At 42.5% G+C, this 27986-nt stretch overlaps 1 protein-coding gene across 5 annotated transcripts in view; it reads left to right on the top strand.

Moving 5' to 3' along the window:
• LOC130284323 (sodium channel protein type 2 subunit alpha) overlaps nt 1-27986 on the top strand; it is a 310775-nt gene that overhangs the window by 99585 nt on the left and 183204 nt on the right. For 4 of the 5 annotated variants that reach the window (XM_056534558.1, XM_056534559.1, XM_056534562.1 and 1 more), the window contains exons 2-3: nt 12371-12687; nt 24481-24601. In XM_056534558.1, coding sequence (XP_056390533.1) covers nt 12424-12687; nt 24481-24601 — 385 coding nt within the window. In that variant the 5' untranslated portion in view covers nt 12371-12423. Of the gene's footprint in view, nt 1-1792; nt 1872-12370; nt 12688-24480; nt 24602-27986 lie in introns of those variants that run through there. The other variant, XM_056534560.1, reaches the window with a different exon arrangement.

Here is a 27986-nt window from a genome sequence, read left to right as displayed (position 1 = left end):
AGGAGGCTGCCTAGCAGGGTAACAAGGGTACAGGGTAACATCTCCCGTACTGGGCCACCACACAAAACTATAACTTCTAGCATGCCGGTTCAGCCTTTGGCTGCCCATGCATGCTGGGAGTTGTAGTGTTGTAATTGCTGTAGAGCCACAGATTGAAAACCATTGTTTCACACCCCTGCCTTCTACCATTGTGAGCAGGCCTCCAACAGGTTTATGTTCCGTGGGAGAAAGATTGGTTAAATAATAGAGTGATATTGTGCCTCCGTCTTCACTGCGAGGGCCTATGGTCAGCATATGCTTTGCTGTAATTATTCAGATCCATAAAAGCTTGATGTAAACAGCATTTTGTAGCTCAGGGAAATCACTTAAGGATGAGCCGTGGTGTCACCTGTTATAATGAAGCGGTGTCGGGAGGGGCTCGCCCACATAAGACATGAGAGCTGACAGTTTGGGCAGCCCCCTCAGCAATTGGTTCCTGAAATGAAAATTGCAGTGACAAATCAGTCAGCGTGACTCGCTGCACCGTGGCAATCCGGAGTGCACTGAGAGAGGACATACCGGGAAGTGATACTTGACGCTGCCTCAGAATGTCTGCATCCACCTTCTGTGCTCACATTACACTGTGGAGGCTGCTGTGACAACTACCAGGGACCACTGACCCATTTATTGGTGGGAGAATTATAATGTAAAAAGGCCAATCTTAAAGAGTACCTGTCAGCAAACCATATTTTCTGAACTAACTCAGATTATATTCCCTAACTATTCATAACACCCCTCCTACCCTTAAAAAAAAATTCTGAGCTTTAAAAAGCTGTGTATCATACCTTTGCCCTTGCTCAATTTGTATGAGCTCCCAGGAGAAAGTGGGCGTTCTCCAGCAGACGCGGTGTCACTGAAGCCTGTGAGAGATGTGCCTCACCATGATCCGCACACACTTCCTGAGTTTGGACTTCTGCAAGTCCAAGTGGAGACCAAACTAACTGTTTGACTTCGTCAGGGAACAGAACAGAGCCACCTAGTGGCCGTTTTTTTCAATCACATTAAAAACATAGAAAGGTTGAGAATTTTACCAGCAAGTAAATAGCAAAGTGTCTTATAAAAACATAAGGAACAATATATTAAAAGTTTATTTTGGTGACGAGTACTCTTTAATTTTACCTCTTCAAGGCTGTCTGTACTCTATACTGTTATGTTGTCTAGTGATTATCGGCATTGCCCATATTCGAATTCGCAATATTTCGATAATATATTGAGGAATATTCGTCCTATATTTGCGAATTTCGCGTATTCATTATATTTGCAAAGTCGTGTATTCGAGGAAGAAAACCGTGAGGGGGTGGGCAACTTTACTATTGGTTGCTTGGGATGTTGTTGATAACCTCTGATAAGTGAATTTGCATCATTCTAATTGGCCCACAAGTGAAAAGAAGGAATATGCGAATATGTAATAAAAAGTTAATATTTGTAATTTCGAATATATAGCGAATATATTCGTAATATTCGTAAATTCGTGATATTCGCGATTAAAATTTGAAATTCGAATATTCGTGCCCAACACTAATGTTGTCCTCACCCGAGAGCCAGATGCTATGATATGGTCAATAGGCTAGGTCAGGACCTGATGGTAGAGGTGCACCACAATGCTGAGACACAGAAACATGGGGGGAGATTTATCAAAACCTGTCCAGAGGAAAAGTTGCCCAGTTGCCCATAGCAACCAATCAGATCGCTTCTTTCATTTTGCAGAGGCCTTGTTAAAAATGAAAGTAGCAATCTGATTGGTTGCTATGGGCAACTGGGCAACTTTTCCTCTGCACAGGTTTTGATAAATCTCCCCCATGGTTATCTAAGAGGCCTATTTCCACTCCAAAGTAAGTGCAGGGAAAAGAAAGGATGTGGAAATGGAGTGAGACTCAAACTCAGTTCTTCTATGGAGGCTCATGTATATTAACCCTCTACTGGCAGCATCACTATATGCATTATAACTCTGACATCACTGTGATATCATCTGTTACAGTGACATCATCATTGAATCTAATATTTATTTGTAGTAACATCACTGTGTGCATTATATGTGACAGTTACATCATTGTCCATGATTTTAGTGCAGTAACTTAATTATTCAGTTATCCATTTATTTTGACATGGCTGTGTGCGTTATCTTTGATAGTGACATCACTGTGCCCAGGAGTTCAATGCAGTAACATCATTCATTCTATTATCCATTTACTGTATTCTGTTCATCAAGACGTAAGATATTGGGATCCAATGCAAAATACAGTGGTCCCTCAACATACGATGGTAATCCGTTTCAAATGGACCATCGTTTGTTGAAACCATCGTATGTTGAGGGATCCGTGCAATGTAAAGTATAAGACAGTGGTCTACAACCTGCGTACCTCCAGATGTTGCAAAACTACAACTCCCAGCATGCCCGGACAGCCAACGGCTGTCCGGGCATGCTGGGGGTTGTAGTTTTGCAACATCTGGAGGTCCACAGGTTGAAGACCACTGGTATTGGAGGTTATACTCACCTGTCCCCGCCGCTCCGGACCGTCACCGCTGCCCTGGATGTCGCCTTCCATCGCTGTCGCCGTGTCCCCGACGCTCCGGCAAGGCCTCTGCTTCCCCGGCATCCTCGCTCTTCGTCACCGCCATCACGTCGCTACGCACACCGCTCCTATTGGATGACGGGACGGCGTGCGCAGCAACGTGATGACGACGATGGAGAGCGCCGTCAATGTAGGGGATCCCGAGGACATGCCGGAGCCCCGAGGACAGGTGAGTGATCGTCAGCGGACCACACGGGGCCCCGTAAACGGCTATCCGGTGGCAGCTGAAGCAGTCTGCTCTGCCGGATAGCCGTTTACGCGATGGCCCCGACATGCAAAAGCATCGTATGTTGATGCTGCCTTCAACATGCGATGTCCTCTGAGAGACCATCGTATGTTGAAATGATCGTATGTCGGGGCCATTGTAGGTCGGGGGGTCACTGTATGTGATGGGGACCCCTAACTGCTATGTTGCTTTTTTTTTTTATTTATTTTTTTTGAGTAACAATTTTTATTGTTTTCAAATAAGCGGTGCAAGAATATAATAAAGATTACATAACAATAGAAAATGACAACTAGATCTACTATCCGACAATAAAACGTCTGGATAAGTCAGAGTGATGCCATATAAAATCGGTTCGTGGGAAAGACCCAACAGTAGTGCAGGCTCGGTACGTCAAGGTGGTGCATCAAGGTCCATAGGATGTTGGAACCAATATGTTGGTTTGGGTTCTGGGCCGGAATGGCAATACTTCGTCCTAAGGCAGCACAAGATAAACCGGACAAAAACGGTGCATCTGCTCTCCAACTATGTTCCATTTTAGTACTAATGTCTTTATATGTGCAAGAGGTTCCTTAGTGCTACCTGTGTGTTCCTCATAAATTAATCTCCGACATGGAGATCAAAATAACTCATACCATTTCCATGCTCTGAATTCACCAATGAATATAGTCTTAGTGGAATGGGGTCCCAGTCTAAGTTTTGCTACATGTTACACCCCAGTCGGAAAGGTTGGTAATAACTCCATAGAGGGCCATATGAAGAACAGCTGAAGAGCCATGATGGCTTCCAAGACATTGGTTGGGCTTTATTGCTTTAGGGTATGTTAAAGGGGTACTCCGGTAAAAAAAAAACACACATATATATATATATATATATATATATATATATATATTTAATTAACTGGTGCCAGAAAGTTATACAGATTTGTAAATTACTTCTATTTAACAATTTTAATCCTTCCAGTACTTATCAGCTGCTGTATACTACAGAGAAAGTTATTTTCTTTTTGAATTTCTTTTCTGTCTGACCACAGTGTTCTCTGCTGACACCTCTGTCCATGTCAGGAACTGTCCAGAGTAGAAGTCCCCATAGCAAACCTCTTCTGCTCTGGACAGTTCCCGACATGGACAGAGGTGTCAGCAGAAAGCACTGTGGTCAGACAGAAAAGATCTACACAACTTCCTCTGTAGCATACAGCAGCTGATAAGTACTGTAAGGATTAATATTTTTAAATAGAAGTAATTTACAAATCTGTTTAAAGGGGTACTCCCATTGAAAACTTTTTTTATTTTTTTTTAAATCAACTGGTGCCAGAAAGTTAAACAGATTTGTAAATTGTTCTATTAAAAAATCTTAATCCTTCCAGTACATTTTAGGGGCTGTATACTAAAAAGAAATCCAAAAAAGAAATGCATTTTCTGTGATGTCATGATTACAGTGCTCTCTGCTGACCTCTGCTGTCCATTTTAGGAACTGTCCAGAGCAGGAAAAAATCCCCATAGCAAACATATGCTGCTCTGGACAGTTCCTAAAATGGACAGAGATGTCAGCAGAGAGCACTGTAGACATGACATCAGAGAAAATGCATTTCTTTTTTTGGATTTTTCTTTAGTATACAGCCCCTAAAAAGTACTGGAAGGATTAAGATTTTTTAATAGAAGTGATTTACAAATCTGTTTAACTTTCTGGCACTAGTTGAGTTAAAAAAAGAAAAATAAGTTTTCATCGGGAGGACCCCTTTATGTTTCTGTCACCAGTTGATTTAAAAAAAATGTTTTCTACTGGAGTACCCCTTTAACTAAGTCTCCTAGGTCTGTAGGCAACCATATGGAATATATCTTATATACAGTGAACCTGTAGTTACTAAAGAGCATGGGGTCCATATAACATTATCTATCACCAATAACATTTTTTATTTGATTGATTTGATTGATTTTAGCAGAATGCAATCAATAACCCAGAAATATGACATTCTATAAAAGTGACAAAACTGTTCCTTTCACAGACATCTGACGTGCGGGTGTAAGAAAAGACATTTCCACTGTCCTGAGCTGTATATGCGCATTTGTCAAGCATGCTGTGATTGTACCTTTTTGGATAACATGAAGCGACTGAACTGAGAGTTCTATTAACATATGCATGAGGGCAACTGCTGGAGGGTAACCTGTGAATCTGTGTGGAAGCAGCCGAAATGCTATGTGGAGCACACAATCTGCTGGAACATCTAAACCAGATTTTCCAAAAAGCGAAATTCAGAAGCAATGTATAACCACTTAAAGGGGTACTCCACTGGAAAACGTTTGGCTGTCTGGGTATGCTGGGAGTTGAAGTTTTGCAACATCTGGAGGACCACAGTTTGAGACCACTGTTTTAAAGGGGGTACTCTGGTGGAATAATTTTTATTTTATTTTTTCTAAATCAACTGGTGCCAGAAAGTCAAACAGATTTGTAAATTAATTCTATTTAAAAATCTTAATCCTTCCAGTACTTATCAGCTGCTGTATGCTCCAGAGGAAGTTGAGTTGTTCTTTTCTGTCTGACCACGGTGCTCTCTGCTGACACCACTGTCCATGAGTAGGAGCAAATCTCTGCTCTGGACAGTTCCTGGTATGGACAGAGGTGTCAGCAGAGAGCACTGTGGTCAGACAGAAAATAAATCAAAAAAGAAAAGAACTTCCTCTGGAGCATACAGCAGCTGATAAGTACTGGAAGGACTAAGATTTTTAAATAGAAGAAATTTTCAAATCTGTTCAACTTTCTGGCACCAGTTGATTTAATAAAAATAAATTCCCCTGGAGTACCCAGTGGTCTCAAACTGTGGTCCTTCAGATGTTGCAAAACTTCAACTCCCAGCATGCCCGGACAGCCAACGGCTGTCTGGGCATGCTGGGAGTTGAAGTTTTGCAACATCTAGAGCAGTGGTTCTCAACCTTTTTGGCGACCGTACCCCCAAAGCCTGAAAGTATGTCCGCGGGTACCCCCTCACGTGGAACTTGCGTGCAAGAGGTACCCGTGGACAAAAGGCGTGTTCTTACCTTTATACTAATGCACCCCCTCCGTCTTAATCCAAACTTTAATGAAAAATGTAAAAAATACAGGTGGAAAAAAATTGTGAAAAACCAACAAAGGGTAAAAGCACAAACGAAACGCCAACGCATTTTGACTTGTCAATAAGTCTTATTCATGGCACTGTAATATTAGGGGCATAACTATAGGGGTTGCTCAGATCAAAGTCGTGGGCAATGAGCCCTTCTGCCCTGTGGATTGGGTCCTAGTAGCCACAAGATTACGCTTTTGGGTCACATGATCACTGTCATGCAAATCTCTCTGATTATATTTAGAAACTCTTCCCCTCCTTTTTGTGACCTCTGAGTTTTCCAAAAATAGAAGTGCATGCAATCATTGCCATTGCCTTGTCAAAGGGGTATTCCAGGCCAAAACTTTTTTATATATATCAACTGGCTCCGGAAAGTTAAACAGATTTGTAAATTACTTCTATTAACAAATCTTAATCCTTCCAGTTCTTATTAGCGGCTGTATACTACAGAGGAAATTCTTTTCTTTTTGGATTTCTTTTCTGTCATTACCACAGTGCTCTCTGCTGACACCTCCATCCATGTCAGGAACTGTGCAGAGCAGGAGAAAATCCCCATAGAAAACATATGCTGCTCTGGACAGTTCCTAAAATGGACAGAGGTGTCAGCAGAGAGCACTGTGGTCGTGACAGAAAATAAATCCAAAAAGAAAAGTATTTCCTTTTTAGTATACAGCCGCTAATAAGTACTGGAAGGATTAAGATTTTTTAATAGAAGTAATTTACAAATCTGTTTAACTTTCTGGCACCAGTTGATAAAAAAAAAAAAAGAAAAGAAAAGTTTTCCACCGGAGTTCCCCTTTAAGTGACTTTTATTAGTGTCTACATGGGTTCCGTTATTGTGATGAGAAACAATGATGAGAAGTTAACGTTGCATTTATTCACACTTTTTGTGATTTCCTATGGTGGCATCACACAACAGTCCATGTCTTCTGTTGGCATCGGGCGTCATCCTTAAAGGGGTACTCCGCCCCTAGACATCTTATCCCCTATCCAAAGGATAGGGGATAAGATGTCAGATCGCCACAGTGCCGCTGCTGGGGACCCCCGGGATCCCCGCTGTGGCACCGTGCTATCATTATAGCACAGAGCGAGTTCGCTCTGTGCGTAATGACAGGAGATACAGGGGACGGAGCATCGTTACGTCATGACTCTGCCCCTTGTGACATCACGGCCCGTCCCCTTAATGCAAGTCTATGGCAGGGGGCGTGACGACCGTCGCGCCCCCTCCCATAGACTTGTATTGAAAGGGGCGGGCCGTGACGTCACGAGGGGCAGAGCCGTGATGTAATGATGCTCCGGCCCCTGTATTGCCCGTCATTACGTGCAAAGCGATCTCACTCTGTGCTGTAATGATAGTGCGGTGCCACAGTGGGGATCCCGGGGATCCCCAGCAGTGGGACCGCGGCGATCTGACATCTTATCCCCTATCCTTTGGATAGGGGATAAGATGTCTAGGGGCGGAGTACAAATTTAAGGGGAAAAACACCATAGTGTCAATTTTTTGTTGACATTTTTAGCCCCATTTGCGGACAAAGTTACGTCACCGCGAAATCTTAACCGTAAGGTGGCCGTGTACATGTCTGCACCTTAGGATATGATGAGTCTTGTGTGTATGGGGACATCTAGACTGTTCCTCATAGGCAAAGCAATTGGATTGGTTGGCTCGGTGGTTAGCTACTGTTGCCACTTTTTAGTCAGTGAAGATTGCTGCTTAGTAAAAACATATTTCATACGTGCATATTCTGCCTCAGGCTATGTTCGCACAGTGTATTTTGAAGCTGCAAACCCATTTCATTTTAAAAGCAAAATATTTCCTTAAAGAGGTTCTCCACTGGAAAACATTTTTATTTTTTTTTATCAACTGTTGCCAGAAAGTTAAACAAATTTGTAGAATACTTCTATGAAAAAAATCTTAATCCTTTCAGTACTTATCAGCTGCTGTATACTACGGAAAAAGTCCTTTTTTTTTGGATTTCCTTTATGTCTGGCCACAGTGCTCTCTGCTGACACCTCTGTCCATTTTAGGAACTGTCCAGAGCAAGATAGGTTTGCTATGGGGATTTGCTCCTACTCTAGACAGTTCCTAAAATGGACAGAGGAGTCAGCAGAGAGCACTTTGTTGGTCAGACAGAAAGGAAATTCAAAAAGAAAAGAATTTCCTTTGTAGCATACAGCTGCTAATAATTACTGGAAGGACAAATATTTTTTAATAGAAATAATTTACAAATCTGTTTAATTCAAAAAGAAAAGAACTTCCTGTGGAGAATATAGCAGTTGAAAAGTACTGGAAGGATTAAGATTTTTAAATAGAAGTCATTTACAAATTTGTTTAACTTTCTGGCACCAGTTGATTTAGAAAAAAAAATGTTTTCCAGTGGAGTACCCCTTTAAAGAGTACTCCGGCATATGAAAACTTAGGATAGGGGATAAGTTTGAGATTGCAGGGGGTCCGACCACATGGCCCCCCCACGATCTCCCATATGGGGCCCCCAGCTCTTTGCTGAAATAGCGCATGTCAACCACCGCATGACGCAGCAGCAGACACGCCCCCTCAATACAGTGCTCCGGCTCTCCCATAGAGATGTATTGAGGGGGTGTGCTGTAGTTGGACACGCCCCCTTGCCGCTGATTGACGCCCTGACGGATATCGCGTGCGGGGGGTGTCTGCCCCAGCGGTCTGATAGGGGATGGGATAGGGGATAAGTTTTCATATCCAGGAGTACTCCTTTAAGAGGACGGTCGCCTTAGATTTGTTCAGTAGAATATTAAATTGTAGAATTTTTAGTTGAAACAAAAATCATGAATTTAAACGCAAGATATTGAAGAAATACACAATTGTAAGAGAAATCAGGATTGTTCTATAAACTGTTTATAAGAAACCCCGGAAGATGATACATTGTAACAGGGGCTGAGATGATGATTAGTGTTGAGCGGCATAGGCCATATTCGAATTTGCGATATTTCGCGAATATATGGTCAATTATTCATCATATATTCGCTAAATTCGCATATTCGTAATATTCGCGTTTTATTTTCACATATGCGAAAATTCGCGCATGCTAAAATTAGCATATGCAAAAATTAGCATATGCGAAAATTAGCATTAAAAAAAATTTGCATAAGCGAAAATTCGCATATGCGGAAATTAGCATATTCAAATTTTCGTATGTGCGAAAATTTGCACGCCAGTCTCACACAGTAGTATTAGAGCCTTCTTTACACCACACAAGCTGGAAGCAGAGAGGGATGATCAATCTGATTCGTAATTACGAATATATAGCGCCATATTCGCGAATATTCACAAATTCGCGAATATGTGATATTCGCGAATAAAATTCGCATTGCGAATATTCGCGAGCAACACTAATGATGATGAGCATTGTGAGTTAGTTCACGGGGATGAATTACCCGCTCGCCTATTAGATTACATGTAAATTACAGGCTAAATCAAGCTTTTTGTTGTCACAAATTTTTATTCGTTTTCAAGTGTTAAAACACAGAACAACATGTTGACGTGTATGCGTTCTGGATCGCTTTATTGGTTTAGCAGTCTGCTGGGAAATTAATTTTACCATCGGATTATGAATCATCAGGTTCCATGCTTTGTTTTGAAGCAGCAGCAACAGCAGCGTAGGCTTTATGTCTGCCTATCTATTTGGCTCCAATTAGGTCAGTGGTCTTAAACTTTGGCCCTCCAGATGTTACTAAGCTTCAACTCCCAGCATGCCCGGACAGCCAACGGCTGTCCGGGCATGCTGGGAGTTGAAGCTTAGTAACATCTGGAGGGCCAAAGTTTAAAGGGGTATTCCAGGAAAAAACTTTTTTTTATATATATATCTCAACTGGCTCCAGAAAGTTAAACAGATTTGTAAATCCCTTCTATTAAAAAATCTTAATCCTTTCAGTACTTATGAGCTTCTGAAGTTAAGGTTGTTCTTTTCTGTCTAAGTGCTCTCTGATGACACGTGTCTTGGGAACCGCCCAGTTTAGAAGAGGTTTGCTATGGGGATTTGCTTCACGAGACAGGTGTCATCAGAGAGCACTTAGACAGAAAGAAACAACCTTAACTTCAGAAGCTCATAAGTGCTGAAAGGATTAAGATTTTTTAATAGAAGTCATTAACAAATCTGTTAAACTTTCTGGAGCCAGTTGATATATATAAAAAAAGTTATTTCTTGGATAACCCCTTTAATACCACTGAGTTAGATTTTACAAGGCCCCACTTTTAGAGGACTGTCCAACAAACTGAACTGCAAAGAGTCATTGTTTAAAGGGGTACTCCCCTGGAAAACGTTTTTTTTTTTTTTTTCTTATCAACTGGTGCCAGAAAGATAAACAGATTTGCAAATTACTTCTATTAAAAAATCTTAATCCTTCTAGTACTTATCGGCTTCTATTTTCTCCACAGGAAGTTATTTTCTTTTTGAATTTCCTTTTCTGTCTGACCACAGTGCTCTCTGCTGACACCTCTGTCCATTTTAGGAACTGTCTGGAGCAGGAGATGTTTGCTATGGGGATTTGCTACTACTCTGGACAGTTCCTAAAATGAACAGAGATGTCAGCAGAGAGCACTGTGGTCAGGCAGAAAGGACATTCAAAAAGAAAATAACTTCCTGTGGAGCAAATAGAAGCTAAGTACTGGAAGGATTACGATTTGGAAGTAATTTCCAAATCTGTTTAAGTTTCTGGCACCAGTTGATTTAAAAAGAAAAGTTTTCCAGGGGAGTACCCCTTTTATAGGCAAACTCCAGCCAAAAATGTATTCACAAGATAGGGGATCCATAGCTGATCACGGTTGGTTTGACTGCTAGGACCCCCTGCGATCTCCAGGATGGGATCCTGGCTCTCTTAGTCAGAAGCGCGTGTTGTCTACCGGTAGACGGCATGCGCTCCATACATTTCTGTGAGGTGATGCCTGAGTGCTGTATTCGGGTCTTTTTGGCGCTCCCTTAGAAGTGAATGGAGCACGTGCTGCCAGCAGCACGCACTCCTCACTGAGCGCCGGGCCCATTCAGGAGATCAGGGGGGGGGGGCAGCAGTCGGACTACTGATTGCATTGATGTCTATGGAGACAGCACATTTCCAAGCGGTCATAGCACCGTCTGGTTCTGCCAGTGTCTGCTGCCCATAGAGTCTTCACCCCGAATGTCTCGGGAGATTACGTACTGTGAATGGACCCCTTCTGTAGTGTGAATAGACTCACAGTTCGGCCATGTTCATGAGACCTTATAAAGATTTGCATATATTAAGGAATGTTTTTATGTAGTTTTTGGAGCTTTTCCCCTAATTTGGAATTCAGAGAGTAAGAGGTGTGAAACTGTATTGTCCAATGTATACCCTAATGACCCCCCATATGACTCAGAGCCCCGATCCTGGTAGAACTATGATTACTCTAGAAAAGAGACAGGGTCTGTCCGTGTTTCATGCTGCCCGTGATTCAGGCATTGAGGACTGTGTCTTCCATACAAATAATGAAAGTAGGCAAAACCACTGGGCTTAAAGGGGTACTCCAGTGCTCCAGCGTTCTGAACATTTTATTCAGAAGGCTCGGAGCCGGAGGCCGTGATTGTGACATCATGGTCACACCCCCTCGTGATGTCATGCCACACACCCTTCATTCATGTCTATGGGAGGGGCTCCTTGGCTGACACGCCCCCTCCCATAGACATGAATAGAGAGGGTGTGATGTGACATCATGAGGGGGTTTGGCTGTGACATCACAACCACTGCCGCAGGAACTCGGCATTTGTTTAGAATGCCAGGTGCTGCAGGAGATCACGGAAGGGGGGACATCTTATCCCCTATTGGATAGGGGATAAGATGGCTAGCAGCAGAGTACCCCTTTAAAGCAATGCTTCCCAACCAAGGTGCCTTAAAAGGTTACTCCACTGACCAACATTCGGAAGTTAATGTTCCAAGCGCTGTTTTCGCGCTGTGGGAGTCAGCCAAGCCCATTGTGATGTCATGACCACACCCCCTCAATGCAAGTCTATTGAGAGGGCTTGACCATGACATCACAAGGCGCGTGGCTGACCCCCACAGCGCAAAAACAGCATTGGGAACATTCACTTCCGAACCCTGGCCAGTGGAGTACCCCTTTAAGCTGTTGTCTCCACCTGTTGCCAAAGGCTGTCCAAGCATGCTGGGAGGTGTAGTTTGCAATAGTTTAGGCACCGTGGTTGGTATCCACTGGCTTAGTCCAATATTCAATGCAAGAATGCTGTTTATTTAGGAGAGAAGATGTTACATAGATATTTCCAATGCAATTTTGGATGTGAATAGCAAAATTAGTATTGATCCTGGTCACTATATTTTCTAGCCATTGCTTTTTTTTAACAAGCATTACAAAAATCTACATGCTTTACTACACCAGACTGATGTTTCAGGCGGTTATTGGTGCTTTCCTTTACTGACGCTTATACTTTCCTCTCATTGCAGGATTCCATTATGAAAGGAGCTAAGCAGTAAATTAAAAGGTGCAGGATGAAAAGATGGCGCAGGCACGACTTGTACCACCAGGGCCCGACAGCTTCCGCTATTTTACCAGGGAGTCTCTTGAAGCCATCGAGAAGCGCATTGCAGAGGAGAAAGCAAAGAAGCCCAAACAAGAGAACATTGACGATGATGACAATGGCCCCAAGCCGAGCAGTGACTTGGAAGCAGGCAAAAGTCTGCCGTTCATATACGGCGATATACCTCCGGGAATGTGTTCAGAACCACTGGAGGACCTAGACCCATTTTATTATAATCAAAAAGTAAGGTCTCTACCCTTGCTATTATTGTATTTTAGTAAGGCCTCGTTCACATCGCCGTCAGACTCTGCTATTCGGCAATCAGGCCAGAAGGACGGGTGTTTAGCGGAGAAAAAAATTGTTCAAGCACAAATTTTTTTCTCTGCTAAAATCCTGTAAAATGACTAATGAATTACCATGCAAGTGAATGGGGTCCATCATGGTCCGATCACCTCAGAAAAAAGAAAAAAAAAAGAGCCAATCATTCCCTTAATGGGTCGGTGCAAATGCCCGTGTGAACCATGAATCTAGCCTTAAAACGTTGGTTTTTTTTACATCTACAGCTCACAATATGTTCTAAAAGTATCAAAAATATGAATGTCAATGTATTCTATATGTCAGCAGGTGTCAGGTTACAACAGCTAAGGATTTATCCTACTCAATAACATTAGAGTCATGTTAAAAAAATATAATTTCTTTTAAGTATCTTACTCCAAGGGTACGGTCCCATGTACATAATCCGTTGCGGGTGCATTATGTTGCTACCTATTGACTTCAATTGGTCTGCAGAAAATCTACTAAGAATTTTCCGCTGCAGAAGTTCCACTTATGGAATTCTGCAGTGAAAGATCTTCAAACTGAATTGTGTGAAGCTACCCATAGGCTGACATATATTTGCTGATGTTGTGGGCCCAGTGTCTGAGGCTGCACTACTGAGACATGAAGACACCAAACACATATATTTCTTATTTTTATAACGTGTTGTCGTGAGCTCCAACGAACAAATTTATTAAAACTGTCTGTTATTAAAAGCTGTCTTGCCCATAACAACCAATCACGCTAAGCTTTAATTTTACCAGAGCAATCTGAAAGATGAAAGCTGAACTGTGATTGGTTGCTAAGGAGACATAGGACAGTCGGATAATACATCTGCTTGTGTGTGGACTCAAACCACTGTTTACATTAGTATCTACCTATCTAGGTTGAATCGTTACATTTATTAGAATAAATACACTGATCGGCCATAAGATTAACCATAACAGTTAATAACATTCATTATCTTGTGACAATGGCATCTGCCAGGGTGTGGGATATAAAAGGCCACAAGATAGGGTGGCCACCTTTCTTGCAAAAAATACCAGCCATGCTAATTTACATAATTCATTATATATGCGTGACATCACAGGATACACATATGCGGGCGAAATTTTGTCCTATTCTGACTCCTATAACTTTTTTTTTCTCCATATAAGGGCCTGTATGAGGGCAAATATTTTGTGTCCCATTCTGTAGTTTTCAACAGTACAATTTTTGTTTTGATGTGACTTTTTGATCGCTTTTTTTAATTTAATTCAGGAGCTGCAGTTAGTTACTAATTACAACACCCAGCGTGCTCTGATATAGCCCCTGACTTAGCAGCTGCCCCAAACGAAAACTACAACTCCCAGCATGTTGGACTATATAGTAGTATGTGGTATGGGGTGTGATGCAGGGCAGATGGAATTACCCTAGGGGCAGATGGCATGAACCCCTTGTATTCGTGACGCCAGGGTGTGGTTTATCCTCAATACCACCCGAAGGCATACCGCTGGATCCTGGGCTAGGCACGGGGGCAATAATGACTCCGACTCCAAGTTACGGACAACGGTAGCTTTACTGAGTGACAGACGGAACAGTCTATACAGTTCATCCAGGGCCCACGTTGGTGACCAGTGACTTCAGGGACCTTAAGGGCTTGCTGGGACTTGTAGTGGTTTTGGACAATTGAGCGCAGGCCACTTTGCTTGTCTCGGGAACTGCACAGAGTAGAAGAGATTTGCTATGGGGATTTGCTTCTACTCTGGACAGTCCCCGAGACAAGTGTCATCAGAGAGGACTTAGACAGAAAAGAACAACTCAACTTCAGCAGCTCATAAGTACTGAAAGGATAAAGATTTTTTTTATAGAAGTAATTTACAAATCTGTTTAACTTTCTGGAGCCAGTTGATATATATATATATATATATATATATATATATATATATATATAGAGAGAGAGAGTTTTTTACTGGATAACCCCTTTAAGGGCTTGCTGGGACTTGCATTGGTATTGGACAATTGAGTGCAGGCCACTTTGACTAGATCGCAGATGACTGTGACTGACATGCCTCACTTGTGACTGACAATGTTGTGACTGTAGCTTATTTGTAGCTGGTTGGTGGTTGCAGGACTTGATTTGAGGCTCCTCTGACTCCAGACACACTCCTAGACTCGACTGCACTGGACCTCAGCTTAGCAGAAAGATAGAGAAGAGACTCCTCCGAGGGATTTTATGGAGGAGCCTCTGGTGGTGTCCCATTGGTCCCCTTTAAGTCACCTGGTCACTGATACCTCCTGGGTAACAATCACATGATAACTAACATGACAACTGGTGATCACATGGGAACATTTCTTAAAGTTATAACACTTCTTTACACACTTTACAGCATAACAAATGGCAAAACATATGTACATGAGGGGATGGGTGTAAGGGGGCCCAGGGGACACTGCCTGACAGGACAGCAAGGGTCCGGGGTAACAACTCCCGTACTGGGCCACCACAAGTAAATAGTATAGGTCAGTGTTTCCAACCAAGTGTGCCTCCAGCTGTTGCAAAACTACCACTCCCAGCATGCCCGGACAGCCAACGGCTGTCCGGGCATGCTGGGAGTGGTAGTTTTGCAACAGCTGGAGGCGCTCTGGTTGGGAAACACTGGTATAGGTTATGGTGCAACATTCCGGAAGTTAGAGGATTGGTTGGATAAATACCGGCCATTGCATTGCCGGTATTTTTAAAATAAAAATACCGGCAGGGTGGCCAAAATACCGGCTGCGTCGGTAAAATACCGGCCAGGTGGCAACCCTACCACAAGAGCACAGTCAGTCCTTTATGTTAATGTGTTGGAAGCAGAAAAAAATGGAAGAGTAAGGATCTGAGTAAGGATCTGAGTAAGGATCTGAGTAAGGATCTGAGTAAGGATCTGAGTAAGGATCTCAACAAGAGAAAAATGATGACTAGACGACTGGAACAGAACATCTCCAGAATGTCAGGTCTAGTGTGGGGGGGTTCCTTTTTTTAAATTTCTTTATTTTTAACATTTAAAAATAGTTTAATCCACATCAATACACATTTACAATACAAATAAGTATATCTTCCCCCTTATCCATCCCACTCAATTCCCTCCTCCCTGTGCGGAAAGAGGGAGAGAAAGAAAAAAAAAAAAAAACAACAACAAAAAACCCATACATATAAATGACAATGACAGTGTGGGGGGTTCCTAGTGTACAGTGTTTACTAAGCCCAGAAGTGGTCTAAGAACGAACAACTGGTAAATTGGAAACGGAGTCACGGGTGCCTAAGGATAGAAATAGAAATATTTAGTGGCATATTTTTTGATGAACACCTTTTTGCAAATAATCATAAGTGCGGGAGCAAAGAAAATTCCAGACACATTTTTGCAGATTATGGACAGAAACGAGCACATGACATCTTTCTGTGTGTGGGACAAACCGGTCAGCACCCATGTTGACCCTGTACAGTGGGCACAAGGGGGGAGATTCATCAAAACCTGTCCAGAGGAAAAGTTGACCAGTTGCCCATAGCAACCAATCAGAGCGCTTCTTTCATTTTTGAAAGGGTCTCTGAAAAATGAAAGAAGCGATCTGATTGGTTGCTATGGGCAACTGGGCAACTTTACCTCTGGACAGGTTTTGATAAATCTCCCCCAATAGCCTCTGAACTGCACCATGGAGCAATAGAAAACGGTGGCCCGGTCTGATGAAGACATTGGCCCTGATTTACTAAGAGTGTTGTGTAGGTTTCTTTGTAGGTTTTAATTCCCTACAATTTATTTTCCACGGTATTTACTAAGGTTTCCCTACATTTTCCACTTTCCCTACATTTTGCTTTCTTTACACATGCTCTGATCTGTCGGGTTTTCCTCAGCTCAAATCCACCACATTTTCTGTGGAAACCTAAGTAAATATGTTGGGATTTTGTGAAAATGTCGGGAACATGCCGCTTTTCGAGGTCCACGCCCCTTTTCCCGGTGGCCATGCCCCTTTTTCGGATTTTCTTAGCAAAATGGAGAGTTAATCGGGTTTGTTTTTTTTTTCAATTCTGGTGCAAAATCTGGCGCAGCCAGAATCTGGCGCAAAATCTGTTGCAGCCAAAATCTGGCACAGCCAGAATCTGGCGCACAACCCGACAAAACATGATGGGTTTGCAATAGCAAATGAGGGCCATTTTCTTTTACATCATGTGGATTACCACATGCACATACCCCACTTAGGCTGCGCTCACATCTCGTTTTGTACATACGGGTGCCGGATCCGACTGGGGGAGCGGAAAACCGGGCACTCCCGTACCCCGGACGGATCAGCCCGTAACTCCATTCACTTTAATGAGCTGACCGGAGTCAAACGGTGACTCCGGTAGGCTCAGTTTTGACCCGTATCCGGTTTTGGACCGGACCTAAAACCGTAGTATACTACGGTTTGAGGTCCGGTCAGGAAACCGCATACGGGTCAAAACTGAGCCTACTGGAGTCACCGTTTGACTCTGGTCGGCTACGGGCGGCTCATTAAAGTAAATGGAGTTATGGGCTGATCCGGCTGGGGTACGGGAGCGCCTGGTTTTCCCCTCCCCTAGCCGGATCCGGCACCCGTATGTACAAAACGAGATGTGAATGCAGCCTTACCTGGGAAAGAGGAAGGAAGAAGACAGTATTTTGCTGGAAAAACCTTAGTCCTAGCATTCATAGCATTCATAGTGGACTAAGTATGCTTTGTTGTAGCAACGGTACTTTATAATGGCAGTGGGTTTTGTTAGCAGGATAAAGCAGCTTACACCACTGCAAAATTCAGGTGTTAAAGGCGTACTCCGGTGGAAAACCTTTTTTTTTTTTTTTTTTATCAACAGGTGCCAGAAGGTAAAACAGATCTATAAAAAAAAATCTTAATCCTTCCAGTACTTAATAGCTGCTGAATACTACAGAGGAAATTATTTTCTTTTTGGAACACAGAGCTCTCTGCTGACATCATGAACACAGTGCTCTCTGCTGACATCTCTGTCCATTTTAGGAACTGACCAGAGCAGCGTATGTATGCTATGGGGATTTTCTCCTATTCTGGACAGTTCTTAAAATGGACAGAGGTGTCAGCAGAGAGCACTGTGGTCATGATGTCAGCAGAGAACTCTGTGTTCCAAAAAGAAAATAATTTCCTCTGTAGTATTCAGTATAGATTTTTCAATAGAAGTAATTTACTAATCTGTTTAACTTTCTGGCACCAGTTGATTTAAAAAAAATAAAAAGTTTTCCACCGGAGTACCCCTTTAACCTTAGATCTCAATCCAAATGATCATCTGTGCGAACATCATTCATGTGCTTAAAAAACAAGGAGGCCCCATGTCACAACTTACAGAATGTTCTGTTGGTGAACACCAGATACCACAGAACATCTTCAGAGGTCTTGTGAAGTCCAAGCCTCAATGGGTCAAATCTGTTTTAGTGGCCTGAAAAGGACCTATTTAGGGAGGTGTGTCTCAGTAGTGCAGCTGCTGACTTTGGACCTGTGATTTCATACAATTATATCTATGCTTAGAAGTGAGAAAAAAAGAAAGTAAAAAATACCACACAGAAAGGGCATCTGGGTAGATCTCCTCTGCAGCAGTCACTGGATTATTTGGTGACGTAATAACTTGTAATATTATGTATTTCATGCCACACTTTGAGTGTAGGATCACACATTGCATATACGCTGCGTGTATTGCTGCATATTTTCTGCAGCTGATTTTTCTACCTATTGACTTCAATGGGTAAGAAAATATTTAGCAGCAAATGTTCAGCAACATACGCTGATATGATAGCTCCTCTAGTAACGTATTCTGTCGGCCTTTAATTTATAGAGTTGTAGATTATATTAAATTACCCGGTTTGGAGCCTTTAGGCTTCACATGATACAAATGATTTCCCTGCCCTCCAGCGACTGGTGAGTCTCAGTTGTAATATTAGCTTGGGCAACATTCATCTATAATACAGCATTAATGCTTCTGACCTTTCCATCAGCCATTGACTTAGTGTCAGACGCTGGGGCCCGGTAATCATTAGATGTCTTATTGATAAGGATGTTTACTCAGCTAAAGGTAGTTAGAGAGAATCACCAAAAATGTGCTGTACTTATGTGGTTGAACAAATCTCACTCAAAGTCAAAGACCTTAATGTCATTTTGACCAGAGAAAAGAAAACAGTTCCCAGAATTTCCTTTTTTTTTTGGTTAGCACCCGCAGAATGCTGTGAAAGATAAACAGCAATGGAAATATTCAGCTTCTGAGTATATGTAAAAATAATCGATGAAAAGCTGAGTACATTTCTAAATACATTGCATTACTACTCGTATTGAATGTAGTATCACCGAATAACCGAAGAACAGGCCTCTTTTAGAATAGCATTATAGATTATACGTTATAAAACATAACCTTTATTAATCACCAAATAAAATATGATAAACAAGTACAAATAAACAAATATGTGAACACTCCACCAAAAAAATCAACAAATGCGAGTGTCTCGGGGGTCACGGGCCGCGGAGCAGACACTAAGCAGATAGACAGAACCTGGGGAATGAGGTAAATAAGGTAGATACACAAGATTAATATCGGATGGATATAAGATAGACCTCAATAATAGTATTAAAGGGGTACTCCGCCCCTGGCATCTTATCCCCTATCCAAAGGATAGGGGATAAGATGTTAGATCGCCTCGGTCCCGCTGCTGGGGACCCCGGGGATCGCCGCTGCGGCACACCGCCATCATTACTGCTCAGAGAGAGTTCGCTCTGTGCGTAATGACGGGCGATACAGGGGCCGGAGCAGTGTGACGTCATGGCTCCGCCCCTCATGACATCACTGCCCGTCCCCTTAATGCAAGTCTATGGCAGGGGGCGTGACGACCGCCACGCCCCCTTCCCATAGGCTTGTATTGACGGGGGCGGGCCATGACGTCACGAGGGCGGAGACGAAACGTAACGATGCTCCGGCCCCTGTATCGCCCGTCATTACGTGCAGAGCGATCTCTCTCTGCGCAGTAATGATAGCGGGGTGCTGCAGCAGCGATCCCCGGGGTCCCTAGCAGCGGGACCCCAGCGATCTGACATCTTATCCCCTATCCTTTGGATAGGGGATAAGATGTCTAGGGGCGGAATACCCCTTTAAGGATATGACATGAGGAAGAAATAGGGGTAGGTGCACTCTAAATATATAGGCCCCATCCCTCTGTCCCTGCCTTTTGAGGGACTCACCTCCTTAACAGGGTGGCCTCAACCATGGTGATGTTCCCTAACTTAACTAAGTGAGGGGAAAAACTAAAAATAATGATAAAGTGAAGATAAGATGTAATTATATCCTTGTATGCTCCGCGGTCTGTAACCCCTGGGACACCCCATAGCAAATCACCAAACACACATCATATATGTGTATATAAAAACTGCCAGAGAATACTCAAATCAGGAAGGTTCCAATAACTGTTCCAACACGTTTCTACCATCCAATATGTACGGTTTCATCAGGGAACCAAAAACAAAACCAAAGACCACGCAACTGTGGTCATAACCAGTGTACAAGTACCATGATAGTATTTTTTTAGGTGTGTCAGGCTGAAAAAAATGACAAAATCAGCCTGACACACAAAAATTACTCAAGGTGGAGTTCTTTGTATGGTATACTGTGATCAAATACTATCAGAATATAATTTAGATGTTATAGGCAGCAGATAATGTAATGGTCCATCTCGATATACCTAGGACCAAAGTAGCAGGGTGGGTAACACTATCACCAGCAGTTGCGGTAAAATTAGAATCCTTATATAAGAGTAATATAAACACTGCTGCATACACATATTACCCAATGTTATTACCCTTTCAAATATATGGGAAAAACCGGAGGCATAAGATAACATTATTTTGGAAATGTGGGTCCAAAAGGATACTTAACTGGTTGAGATACCACTGCCAATATAATAATTTTATATTGGTGTTTGAGCATCTCTAACTGTGGGAGCATCTGTTGGGACTTCATATCTGTTAGCCTACATTGGGTCAATATTCTTATTATAGTGGCAGTGGTATCTCAACCATTTGAAGTATCCTTTTGGAAGGTCCCATATTTCCAAAATAATGCTATTGTGGTGACCCACGGTGATGGTGTGACAACGGGGTGTAGCAGTGTAGGTGGATGGGGCAAGATGGTATTAACCCCAGGGGCAAGGTGTTATCAACCCCTAATGTTTGTGGCGCCAGAGTAGTTTTTGGGTACCGGAACCACCCAAACAGTATCTCCGCTATTCCAATGGCTAGGTAGTGAAAGGAGAATCCACAACCAGTTATGGTTTAACAGAGGCTTTACTGAGTTAAGACAGATGGAATTATCTTCACAGCTAGGCCAGATTCCCAGAGAGGTGACCGGGAACACAGAAGGACCTCCCAGCTTGCTGGGACCAATTAGACTTGTAATTGAGCGGAGATAATTGACTTTAGGCTTGACTGGACTGTAGGTAGTAGTGACTGCAGACATAGACTTGACTTACTGGAATGACTGTAGATTTGAGGCCTTCCAGGTAGCTAGACACTAGCACTGAGACATCTGGTGTTTGCTGTTCCTCAGTAAGAGCATAAGAGAAGAGAGTGAATTGTAATGGCCGCCCCCTTATATAAAGCCCATTGGTCAAGCTGTGGGTCATGTGCTAAACTGGTGCCCTCTGGGTAACATCATGTGATAACATAACATGTAACATGTGACATTTCACAGGTCCTTTAGACATTTACTGAAGTCCTCAAAAGATCCTTTATACTAACTAGACATTGATACACTGACTATAATTCTATTACAATAAATGACAGTATAGAAACAGCAGGAGAGACACTGTAGGAGAGCCCCAGGTCACTGAGGGACTCAACCTGACAGGGTCTAAGTGTAGTGCAGGACCATGTCCTGTATTGGGACATTTAACCATCTTATGCCTCCGGTTTTTCCCATATATTTGAAAGGGTTATAGCATTGGGTAATATGTGTATGCAGCAGTGTTTATATTACTCCTATATAAGGATTCAAATTTTACCGTAACTGCTGGTGATAGTGTTACCCATCCTGCTACTTTGGTCCTAGGTATATCGAGTTGGACCATTACATTATCTGCTGCCTATAGCATCTTAATAAGATTCTGATAGTATTTGACCACAGTATACCATACAAAGAACTCCACCTTGTGTAATTTTTGTGTGTAAGGCAGATTTTTTCAGCCTGACGCACCTAGAAAATACTATCATGGTACTTGTACACTGGTTTGGTTCCCTGATGAAACTGTAAATATTGAAGTTATTGGGACCTTCATGATGTGAGCATTCTCTGGCAGTATACTATGTACCAGTGAACATGTTTTTATATACTCACTAGCTGAGTACCCGGCGTTGCCCGTTTTTTCCTTCCTAATCCTTGTTGGGGAGGAAAATAAACAAAGGAGGAAGCGTTTGACTTCATATCCCGTCCTCATATATTGTTGTCATATCCCAACCCCATATCCTGTCCTCATATCCAGACCTCCTATCCCGTCATCATATCCCAACCTCATATCCCATCCTCACATCTCGTCCTCATATCCCGACCTCCTATCCCGAACTCTTATCCCAACCTCCTATCCCGTCCTCCTATCCCGACCTCCTATCCCATCCTCCTATACCGTCCTCCTATCCCGACCTCCTATCCCGTCCTCCTATCCCGTCCTCCTATCCTGTCCTCCTATCTCGACCTCCTATCTCAACCTCCTATCCCGTCCTCCTATCCCATCCTCCTATCTCGACCTCCTATCTCGACCTCCTCTCCCGACCTCCTCTCCCGACCTCCTATCCCGACCTCCTATCCCGTCCTCCTATCCCGTCCTCCTATCCCGTCCTCCTATCCCGACCTCGTATCTCGACCTCCTATCCCGTCCTCCTATCCCGACCTCCTATCTCAACCCCCTATCCCGTCCTCCTATCTCCACCTCTTATCCCGACCTCCTATCCCGACCTCCTATCTCAACCTCCTATCCCGTCCTCCTATCTCGACCTCCTATCCCGACCTCCTATCCTGACCTCCTATCTCGACCTTTTATCCCGTCCTCCAATCCCGTCCTCCTATGTTGACCTCCTATTTTGACCTCCTATCTCAACCTCCTATCCCATCCTCCTATCTCGACCTCCTATCTCAACCTCCTATCCCGTCCTCCTATTTCGACCTCCTATCTCGACCTCCTATCTCGACCTCCTATCCCGACCTCCTATCCCGACCTCCTATCTCAACCTCTTATCCCGTCCTCCTATCTCCACCTCATATCCCGTCCTCATATCCCGACCTCCTAACTCGACCTCCTATCCCAACCATCCCGTCCTCCTATCTTAACCTCCTATCTTGACCTCCTATCTCGACCTCCCATCCCATCCTCATATCCCAACCTGTAATATGTGTACCAGATATTGAAATATCTCCAGCTGTACAGAAGTTATGTGAGAAAATACATTTCCCATTGATTTGCATGGGACTTTAAACAAAAAACCCTGACCCTCACAAATGGGGGTAGTTAAGGGTTAAATTAACTATCCTATATTTTAAGTGGACATATAAGTAACATTTGACCAAGTATTATCGAAATATCTCCAGCCGTTTGGAAGTTATGCAGTAACATATATTTCCCATAGACTTGTATGGGACTTTAAACATAAACCCCACCCCTGGCAAATGGGGGTGAGTAAGGGTTAAATCACCTATCCTATGTTTGTTGTTGACATATAAGTAACATGTGTGCCAAGTTTCATGTTAATATCTTTAGCCGTTTGGACGTGATGCTGGAATATATACACATACATACACACACACACACACACATATTGAGTTTTATATATATAGATATATAATTTGTGTTTGGAGATTTGCAATGCGATGTCCTGGCGGTTACGGACCGCGGAGCATATAAGGCTATAATTATCTAAGATAATAATCTCATCTTCACTTTATCTCGATTTTTAGTTTTTTCCCTCTCTTAAGTTAGGGAACATCACCGTGGTTGAGGCCACCCTGTTAAGGAGGTGGGTCCCTCAAAAGGCAGGGACAGAGGGACGGGGCCTATATATTTAGAGTGCACCTACCCCTATTTCTTCCTCATGTCATATCCTTAATACTATTATTGAGGTCTATCTTATATCCATCCAATATTAATCTTGTGTATCTACCTTATTTACCTCATTACCAAGGTTCTATCTGCTTAGTGGCTGCTCCGCGGCCCGTGACCCCCGGGACACTCGCATTTGTTGATTTTTTTGTGGCATGTTCACATATTTGTTTATTAGTACTTGTATATCATCTTTTATTTTTTAGGTTATGTTTTATAACGTATAATCTATAATGCTATTCTAAAAGAGGCCTGTTCTTCGGTGATACTTTATAATTTCCTCTTCGAGTTCTGTGTGCGGAGGTGGCGTTCCTGATTGCTGATTAGCCCTTGTCGGGGAATTATTCGTATTGAATGTGTTACAACCTATATTATAGCCCAGGAATTCCACAAGTGGAAATCCAAAATTGTGAATGGGAGTGCGGAATCCCATAGAAGTCTATAGGCTTTAATTTGAGGTGGAATTCCGCAAGTGGAAATTCTGCCATGTGAATAGACCCTAAGACTTATCATTTGTAAATATGAATAATGCAGAGAACACTGAATGTTTTGAACCTTTATCTTTATTGTGTAACTAATTTTGTGATTTCTCTCTTTACAGACTTTTATAGTATTGAATAGAGGGAAGGCAATCTTCCGCTTCAGTGCCACGTCTGCCTTGTACATTTTAACTCCTTTCAATCCTCTTAGAAAAATAGCTATTAAGGTTTTGGTACATTCATATCCTTTTCTGTGAACATATCGTATTGATGTTTATTACTGTGTTCATTTAACTCAATCGGGGGGGAAGTTATTCTTGTTAAAGGGGTACTCCGCTTCTCAGCATTTGGAAAAAATTATTCTGAACGCTGGAGCCGGCGCTAGGAGCTCGTGACATCATAGCCCCGCCCCCTCATGACATCACGTCCCACCACCTCAATGCAAGTCTAAGGGAGGGGGCGTGACAGCCGTCACGCCCCCTCCCATAGACTTGCATTGAGGTGGAGGGGCGTGAAGTTATGAGGGGGCGGGGCTATGACGTCACGTCACAAGCTCCCGGCGCCAACTTCAACTTCCAATGAGCAGCGGAGTACCCCTTTAAGTTATTTTTATGCCTATTTGCCTGGTTGTGCATCATGTGTACTTCCTGCCACATTTATAAAAGAGGTGTGCATCCAAAAAAAAAAGAGTTAAAACTGTATTTAAATAAGAGGTTTCCGCTTCTTTAGCAACCTAGTTTAGGGGAGAACAGGGATATTTATAAATAAGCAAAAAAATTTATTCTGCTATCGGTTACTTTTAGTTTTTGCTCCTAATCCTGGGACAGGACTGCTCAACACTTTTATTTCCTCTCTTGTGGTAGAGGAGGGAAATTAGATGTGTCTGTCTCCCAGCATGCCCATACAGTCAAATCTGCCCAGGAATGCTAGGAATTGCAGTTTTGGAGGGTCCCTGGTTGGGAAATACTGCTCCACTGTATTGCATTCTGCGATGTTTGCTATTGTGGTAGTTCCTATGGTGGTTGGTTCTGAGTTCCAGTGGTCCAGTAGATGTGTATTGTATAAATCAAATTGTTGTCATAAGGATAAATGTCCATAAAGCTTTTATTACAAGATATATATCCCAACAAGGAATAACACAGTATCTGGAAATATCTCCATGAGCGAATGCAGGATGCTACATCTAAAGTATAGCAGCATAGCCTGAAGGAAATATTGGTGATTTCCCCACATTGATCTTGTGGAAACCAGACGTGATAGTAAAATCAATGTTCTAGCCATATTGGATTCTTTTCCTTAGGACAACTGCTCCTGAAACCCCATACCCAAAGATGGTACTGATTTAAATAGATAGGGGATATATATATATATATATATATATATATATATATATATATAAAACATTGCAGGAGACAAGTGGATGGTGATATAAACCTTAAGGCTAGGTTCACACTACGGAATTTCTGCCTGCAATTCCACATTGAAATTGCAGGCAGAAATTCCGCTTGCTAAAATGTATAGTATTGTGAATGGGTTTCCATTCCCAAATTCACACTTCGGAATTTGTGAAGCGGAATTTGTGAACGGAAAATCCGCTTGGAAATTTTCGCCTGAAGAATGGCGGAAACACATTGCAGTCTATTGGAGACTGCAGTGTCCGCGCGGTCCTGAATCAGTCGGCGCTGGCCGCACTCAGAATCTCCGGGGGGAAACTTTCTGCCCGGAGATTCTGCAGTGTGAACCTAGCCTAAACCAACCTCACTGTTCCGTGGCCTTTGCCCATTTGTACCAACATCCATAGTTTTGCTCAAGGAAATTCAAAGCTTATGCTATCACTAAAAAATGTTTGGGTGGGAGTATGTGCTGGAATATGGTGCCAGGATCAGCCAGAAGAGGTAGCGATCAACTCTATTTTTAAAGAGATAAAACGTAAATAAGTCACTGGGTAAGGAAGTAGACATGTTCTGCTTTGTATAGTAAGATGCCAAACAAGAATTTATAAACAAAAGACAACCGGAGCGCTCCCTTGTGTGAAATGACTTAAGGCACAACTTCAGGACACATACTGTAAATTCAAATGGCCCGCTCACCTTGTAATGTTGTGTAAAGGGAGACACAACACACAGATGCATATATCACAGATAGTGTTGAGCGGCATAGGCCATATTCGAATTTGCGAATATTCGCGAATATATGGACGAATATTCGTCATATATTCGCGAATATTCGCATATTCGTAATATTCGCGTTTTATTTTCGCATAAGCAAAAGAATTCGCGGATGCGAAAATTTGCATACACAAATTAATATAAGCGAACATTCGCATATGCGCAAATTAGCATATGCACATTTTCGCATATGCGAAAATTCGCACAGTGGTATTAGAGTCTTCTTTACACCACACAAGCTGGAAGCAGAGAGGGATGATCACTGTGATGTGTGCTGTGAAAAAAAAAAAATAAATAAATAAAAAAATAAAAAGAATATTCGTAATTACGAATATATAGTGCTATATTCGCGAATATTCGCGAATTCGCGAATATGCGATATTCGCGAATAAAATTTGCATTGCGAATATTCGCGAGCAACACTAATCACAGAAGGAATTCCGCTGCAGACGCTTCACACGCTGACAAGCAAGCGTGCAAACAAAAAGAGAGCAGGAAGATGGAAGCTGAAGATCGCGCTGCTGATGAACACCAGGTAAGTCCGGACTGTTTTGAAACAGGTGGTGTTTTATTAAAGTGTACCTGTCGTCAACAAAAACTTTTGATATAATGTAGATAATACCATTATATGTATATTTGTAATATACATTCATAAAAAATCGTGTATATTTTTGGGTGAAAAAAAGCTGTCCCTTCAGCTATTGGGGTTTATTTACTAATGTGATCCCAGCTTTTTTCTCTGGTTTAATGGTATTATCTACATTATATAAAAAGTTTTTGTTGACGACAGATACACTTTAAAAACTAAAATAACAATACACCCCTGTATTGGCGTGTATTGTTACTTTGGTTTTTAATAAAATACCCCCTGTTGCAAAACAGTCAGGACTTACCTGGTGTTCCTCCCAGCGTGATCTTCAGCTTCCATCTTCCTGCTCTCTCTTCCTCCTTCAAACAAGAATTTATGTGAACGTCCGCACTTGGCTTCCTGAAGAGCTATGTTTTTTTTTTTTGACACAGTTTGTAGATAGCCAGCACGGCACTGCTTCCCTATTTTAGTGTAGAACAATGATGAAATGGCAGACTTGGACTAGGAATGCTGGAGGTGGTGCTATGATTGACAATAGTACATGAAAACGTTTCAAAGAAGCAGGAAAATAATCGGCAACTCACCGCAACCAGCTGAATAAATCTTCTTCTATTTCATACTCACAAATATGTTACATGGGAAGAGGGTAGTGGGGGGACACAGGATGGCGACCAAGCTCCGTTTCGCACGGTGATCGTGCTTCCTCCGGCCATGGCCGGAGGAAGCACGATCACCGTGCGAAACGGAGCTTGGTCGCCATCCTGTGTCCCCCCACTACCCTCTTCCCATGTAACATATTTGTGAGTATGAAATAGAAGATTTATTCAGCTGGTTGCGGTGAGTTGCCGATTACTTTCCTGCTTCTTTGATA

The sequence above is a fragment of the Hyla sarda genome, chromosome 8, assembly GCF_029499605.1.
Source record: "Hyla sarda isolate aHylSar1 chromosome 8, aHylSar1.hap1, whole genome shotgun sequence".
Taxonomy (NCBI): Eukaryota; Metazoa; Chordata; class Amphibia; order Anura; family Hylidae; genus Hyla; species Hyla sarda.
Note: the sequence above shows the minus strand (reverse complement) of the source record. Positions and strands in the feature narration are given on the sequence as shown.